Source organism: Meyerozyma guilliermondii, genomic scaffold (genome assembly GCF_000149425.1).
Source record: "Meyerozyma guilliermondii ATCC 6260 scaffold_5 genomic scaffold, whole genome shotgun sequence".
NCBI lineage: Eukaryota > Fungi > Ascomycota > Pichiomycetes > Serinales > Debaryomycetaceae > Meyerozyma > Meyerozyma guilliermondii.
The window spans coordinates 996,478-1,003,115 of NW_001809796.1; the positions used below are offsets into that span (position 1 = coordinate 996,478).

At 41.9% G+C, this 6,638-nt stretch overlaps 3 protein-coding genes across 3 annotated transcripts; 1 reads left to right on the forward strand and 2 right to left on the reverse strand. All coding sequences in view use genetic code 12, as the record gives it.

Annotated features, from left to right (window-relative positions):
• Window positions 1–64: 64 nt before the first annotated feature.
• PGUG_04492 (uncharacterized protein) lies at window positions 65–1,690 on the reverse strand (the record flags this gene model as incomplete). The annotated part of the gene is made up of 1 exon (XM_001483713.1): window positions 65–1,690. One exon carries the CDS (start codon window positions 1,688–1,690, stop codon window positions 65–67), a length of 1,626 nt encoding a protein of 541 aa, XP_001483763.2.
• A 237-nt stretch (window positions 1,691–1,927) lies between these two features.
• On the forward strand, window positions 1,928–3,511 carry PGUG_04493 (uncharacterized protein; the record flags this gene model as incomplete). The annotated part of the gene is made up of 1 exon (XM_001483714.1): window positions 1,928–3,511. One exon carries the CDS (start codon window positions 1,928–1,930, stop codon window positions 3,509–3,511), a length of 1,584 nt encoding a protein of 527 aa, XP_001483764.2.
• A 279-nt stretch (window positions 3,512–3,790) lies between these two features.
• On the reverse strand, window positions 3,791–5,230 carry PGUG_04494 (uncharacterized protein; the record flags this gene model as incomplete). The annotated part of the gene is made up of 1 exon (XM_001483715.1): window positions 3,791–5,230. The coding sequence occupies one exon, from the start codon at window positions 5,228–5,230 to the stop codon at window positions 3,791–3,793; it is 1,440 nt and encodes a 479-aa protein (XP_001483765.2).
• Window positions 5,231–6,638: the final 1,408 nt, after the last annotated feature.

The window sequence follows — 6,638 nt, forward strand, 5'->3', positions numbered from 1 at the left end:
TTAAGTATTCGATTTTGCAGCCGGTTCGGTTCGGTTCGGTTAGCGATTGCATTGTACTATTATTCTAATTAAGATATGTAACGGCTCGCATGCACGAACCGATGCCATAGTTTAGGCGTGTGGCATCTGTGGCTTTCTCTTGCCGAACTGTGCCAAGCAAAAGAGAACACAGGCTAAGAAACGACACTTTGATTGCAGAAACGTAATCTTTCAACACTAGCGACTTGATATCTGGAGGTAGATCCTGAATAGAGGCAATTGATTGACTGATGCGTTTCACTATGGTCTTGACTTCACGATGCTTCAATCCATAATCTTTCAAATGCCTTGAAATTCTCGCACGGGTGAGTTTCAGTATAATGAGAGACGAACCAGTAACTCCCCACACTCCACCTATACTTCTCAACACGTAGACTGTAGCCGTTGAGGATGCTTGATGTTCAATTCCATGAGCAAAAATGAATGTGAAGAGACTACTGGGATATGCAAGTCCCTGTCCTAAGTTTGCAGGCATGAGAAGAAAATTCAAAACCCACTTTCTCGTAGAGTTAGTAACCGTAAGAATAAGCAGGTTCCCGACTAACATTGTGAAAATGCCAGAAATTGCAAGGCTCCTGAGTAGCTTATATCGCTCCATTAACAAACCAGCTAACAATCCTCCAATAGGTGTTGAAAGTGCTGGTAGCATTAAGCGAAAGCCTGCCGCAGATGCTGTGTCTCCAAATTCAAGCTGGAACAACAATGGAAGCGTGAAAAGATAGGCAAAGGCGGCCAATCCTATTAAGAAATTGATTGCAAGTTGCAGGATGCTGAAAAGATCTTTGTAGTCCAGTAACTTGATGATTGGAACAGCAGTGGTTTTGTTTTCGGCATCAATAAACACCAATGTCAAAAGCAAGCTCAAAAAACCAAGTCCAATCAATCTGTAGTCGGTCCATGCTAATTCATTGCCTCCCAACGTGAGAACAAGAAGCTGCGACGAGATTGCAAGGAATATCAAGACAGCTCCCTTCAAATCGACTTTGGTGAGAAGCTTGCTGATATGAAGCTCCTGGAACCCTCGTTGGTTATTAACATAAGAATAGGCAACTAAAATACTGAACGCAGTAAGTGGACATTGCAAGAGGAAGCAAAACCTCCACCCCACTATGCTGGATATGTAACCTCCCAATGAGGCACCACAAATAGAGCCAAATCCAAGAGTCAAATTCTGAAACGCCTGAAACAATCCTCTTTTCTCAGGGTAAATAATATCTGAATGAATAATTGTTGCAAGGGTTAGAAGCCCCCCTCCTCCAATACCTGTTATTCCTCTCATTATGTTTAAAAATAAAAACGTTGGGGCTACAGAACATCCAAAACAGCCCACCAAAAAAAAAGACAAGGCAAAGAAAACACACACCCTTCTTCCAACAACATCAGAGAGTGAGCCATAGAGAGGCTGAAACGCTGTCGAAGTTATGAGATAAGAGGTGGTTATCCACGAAGCAAACCTAGCAGTTCCAAACTCGTTTCCAATAGTGGTATAGGTCGACGCTGTCACGGTGGCATCAAACCCCGAGAGAAATACATTTAAAAGAAGGGCAATCTCAATACATGTAAAATTCGGAGCCGAGGAGAATTTGCCAGTTCTACGATGAGTATCTGAATTCGGAATGAGTGGGTCGACTTCTCGAGCTTCGATGTCCATGTTTGATTGAGCAGAGATAAGAAAAAAAAAACGAAATACAATTAAGTCCCGTCACGTTCACAAGCCTCATCCATATTTTCGGTTCGGTTCGGTTTGCTGAAATAAGCGTTTTTCTTACCAATTGCGAGCGGCTGCAAATTGTGGCGTGCGGCTCATATGCACCGTTCTAGTTGCAAAATGTGATAGAGGAAGAGGGTATTTAAAAGAAAGTTTAAAACCTATTTTTGAATCAGACAAATGAGTAAGCTTGCTGATATTAAAGTGGACAGTGAAAGTGTGACTGAGAAAGAAAATCCCTTCAAAGACCCTTTCGAGCTTGAAAAATGGCGTCACGTTTATCAGTTGTGCGACTACGAGGGATTACCCTTCTTGGACGCCGACTTGGAATGGAGCGCCGAAGAAGAAAATAAGTTGGTCCGCGTTCTAGATTTTAGAATATTTGGCTGGGTTTTCATACTGTTTTGCTCTTTGGATCTCATCAGGCGAAACATTAATCGAGTAACAGCCGATAACTTTCTTCAAGACCTTGGCCTAGGAACCAATGACTATAATTTGGGTCAAACGTTATACCTTGTATCGTTTCTTTGTGCTGAACTACCAGGGAATCTCTTGTCCAAAAGGTTTGGATGTGAGGTTGTGATCCCATTTCAGATGGTGACATGGTCTGTTCTATGCATTTTCCAAGCATGCATGGTTAATAAGGCGGGATTTTTGGTCTTACGAGTCTTAATAGGATTGAGTCAAGGAGGCTTTATTCCCGATACTATTCTTTATTTGACATACTTTTACAACTCGAGAGAATTGCCGCTCCGTCTAGCAATTTTCTGGACCGCAATCCCTTTGTTTCAAATTCTTGGTTCTCTTCTCGCATCAGGCTTACTAGAAATGCGAGGCATTCATGGCTTAGCTGGGTGGAGGTACCTTTTCATTGTTGAGGGTGCACTTAGTTTGGCTATTGCGTTTTCAAGCTTCTATTTCATGAGACAGGGTCCTACCGAAACAGGTAACAAGCTATTCAAGAGGAAGTCGTGGTTTAACGAGAGACAAACAAAAATCTTGGTCAATAGAATTCTTCGAGATGACCCTTCCAAAGGTGACATGAACAATAGACAGCCTGTGAGTCTCAAAGAGATTTGGCTTACTTTATCTGATTATGACATTTGGCCAATTCTTATTCAAGGTATATTGGCGTTCATTCCCTTCCAGCCTGTTACAAACTATATTACTTTAATACTCAGAGAGATGGGATATTCAACTTTCATGTCCAACATCTTGGCAATTCCTGGACAAGCGTGGTTTCTTGTCAATCTTCCCCTTTTAGTTCTCTTGAGTCGATATACTAAAGAGAAGAGTATCTGTGTGGCCATTTCCAATATCTTCATTCTACCATTCATCATTGCGTTAGTTGTTCTTCCCAATAACACCAATAATTGGGTGAAGTATGTCTTGTTAACGGGTATCTTATCGCAGCCATATGCCCATGCAATCCTTGCAGCGTGGGTATCTCAGTCTGCAAACTCAGTGAGAGCCAGAGCCGTCGGAACCTCACTTTACAATATGAGCTATCAAGTTGGTAGCATCATAGCAACGCAAATATACCGTAATGATGACAAGCCCTATTATGACCGTGGAAATAAAACAATTTTGGGCATTTGTATTTTCAACATCTTCTTTGCTTTCGCAACCAAAGCCTATTATATTTTACGCAACAAACAGAAGGAGAAGAAGTGGGAGCAGATGTCCGTGGAAGAGAAAACCGTATATTTGTCAAATCCGCCCGACAAGGGGATGAAACACTTGAACTTTAGATTTACTCATTAAATATATGACCCATTATGAGAACGCAATCTTTTTAATTTCTATAACAATAAACTTCTGCAGTGCTAATGAACAAACCTGAAGTTCAAGCGCTTGTTGCCTTCGTCCTTACTATTCTTGATGTAGTCTTCTTGTTCCTCAATCGACATGGCATTCCACTTCTTGTCTCTGTATCTGTTCCTCAAAATGTAATACAACTTCGCTGTCAAGCACATTCCAAGAGCACCAAAGGCAATTCCAATCAATTGCGTATTACCTCTCTTGTACAAAGGTGCATCATCCTTATCGATATATGTTGGCTGCTATGATAGCTCCCGATTGAGAAAACATGTTCACTAAGGCAGCACTGACAGCTCTGCTGCGAACAGAATTTGAATTGTGGGAACACCAGGTAATAGAGATGGGCCAGATTGGAGAATGGCCAAGTAAAACTGTCAAGAGAGCATATGTACCCCAAATGTCTTTCTGGGCCCCGCTCCACCATCGCAAAGGAATAAGGCACGCTATGGTCCATAAAGGCGTAATCGCTAACGCTAGTGCCCGTTGGTTAAATATCTCCGATAAGTATCCAGTAGCCACCATTGTTATAATAGATATCAAACTGTAAGGAATCGTAAGAGCATTAGTTTTGAATGTTGAGAAGCCAAGTTTTCTCAATGTCAAGGTTAAATAAGTCTGGACAGGTGCCGTACCAATATCTCCCAAGATTCGAATGAAATAGACTGGCCAAAGGTCATAGTCCAATAATGTCTTCAACAACTCTCGTGGTCCCACTGGCTCTCTGTTGTGCATATCTCCCTTTTGTGGATCATCACGCAAAACTTTGTTCACGAGAATCTTTTCTTCACGGTCGGTATACCAGCCTTTTTTGCGATACCATGCCTTAGTTTGGACCACCGAGGCTGGCATTTTAAAAAACGAAAGGAATCCAATAATCAAAGTCACCAAACCCTCAAGAAGAAAAAGCCATCTCCATCCTTCTTGTAAACTTCCAGTCAGGATCTTCAATACTGCAAAGGCAAGCAATGAGGACCATACTTGTGACAATGGATTAGCAATGTAGAACAAAGACATTCTGGAAGGAAACTCGCTTGAAGTATAGAAATAAGACATCCATAAACACACATCAGGAATAAAGCCACCTTGAAGAGCTCCTATCAAAGCTCTGGTTGCTAAGTATCCTGATCTTGATTTCATGGCGGCTTGAGACATGGAAACCACACTCCAGAGAACCATCTGCAGCGGAATCCAAATATCGGGACCAATCCACTTGGAAAGCAACTGAGAGGGTAATTCGGCAGATAAGAAACACACCAAATTAATGGTGTTTCCCAAATTCATATCATTCGTAGTGATTCCTAAGTCGTCCAACAAATTATCCGACAATGCCTGACTGATATTGTATCTGTCGATGTCAAGGGCAGTGAACATTACGAACGCCCAAAAGCAAACGTACCAATCGGTTTTACGAAGAATCTTTTTTTCTTCCTCCTTAGTCCAAGTAAGATTAGGATCAAAGTGATCCTTACATTCGTAATCCACCTTTTCGTAAATTTCACGATAGTGCTCAGCTACAACCGGATCTTGGAATATATGGCTGTCATTATCATTGTCTAGTTCTTTTACCTCGATCTGACCCTGGAACGTTTTTGCGAGGGAGACATTCGAGCTACTGCCACTACTAGGTACTTGTGCTTCCTTTTCTGAAGTCGCCCCTTTCATTGTAATTCAGTATGTATCTTAAAGACATTTTGACCTTCCAGTTACTCTCTTAAATATGTCGTCGTACCCATCATCTCAGTCACCTGAAGATTCGTCAAAAAGCCGCAGTGACTATCGCCGCAACTTTAGATCAGTGAATGTCATCTGTAGAACTGCGGCTACACTATCTTTTGTTCAATTTTTTGAGCGGTATATAGGTCGACCTTGGGTGTAAGTGACCGACTTCAAGATTATGTGTGCAGTGCAGAACACCCTAAACGAAAGCCAAGCTTTTCTTACTCCTTGGAGACCATTCTCATTTCTGCGAGAAACTGTGGATTCAGCCACAGTGATTACAAGAAGTGTTGCATATCGCACGTAATTTTTCGCAGCCACTCTTAATCGATGCAGGATGATTTAGTACCCCCTGATGGTAAGTGAACCACGATACAATGCATAGGCAACGGCGAGATACGAACTTTCCGGGATAGTGCTGAGATGATAATATCATATGTAAAAATGCTGAATCTGAAGAACTGATGACAAGATCACATGGCTCATACAATGCGGAATACTAAAACAAACAGGACACATGCTATCAAAAGGACGTTTGCTACTCTAATGAATATTAACAGCGCTAATTAGAGGTCAAGAGACGACACACGAGATCGAGTCTGTACACTAATAGATGTCAGACGTTAAAGGATGTTTATATCCATAGCTGGATGGAACTAACTCACTCAGACAAGTACACTAACAATTACTAGTAGTGATAGTATCAAGTACAAGCTTAGGTTGCATAATTAGTCAACAGCCAATTGAAAAGACGTCCAGAATGACCCGAGTAAATATACCTAGTCATGTGAAGTTTATGCGGAAAAAATGGCATCCTTATTCCCCAGCGCCCACAATGAGAGACCTTTTTCGAACTGATTATCACCTCAAAATCGCGCTACTTGAAACGTAGATCCCACCTTATAGATCAGCTAACTAATATTGTGTAATTATCAATGACATATAAGTACTGATTACAGCTACACTTTACGTGATTCAATCAACTCATATGAAAGCATCCTTAAAGAGAACTGAACTCCTGATAACAAAATGCAAGCCTTGTTTGGCAAATTGTATTTTTGGCCATTTTTTGCCAGATCCTGTCCCACTTTTCGCAGCCGCTGCCCGCACAACCGCGCACACTCCCACACCCGCTCCACAAAAGCCCTTCCGCCGTTTTCCTTAATCCCCGCAAACAGCCCCAAAAACGTCCCTGCGCATCCATTTCACTCACCTATTGCCTATGCCACCTTCTTCCCCCCGTTTCACGCACTTTGCTTCCACCCCACTTTCACACACCTGTGCTTGTCAGCTCAAAACTGCTGCAATCCATTTTTCAAATTGAACAGCGCACGACCTCAACCCACATAAAATC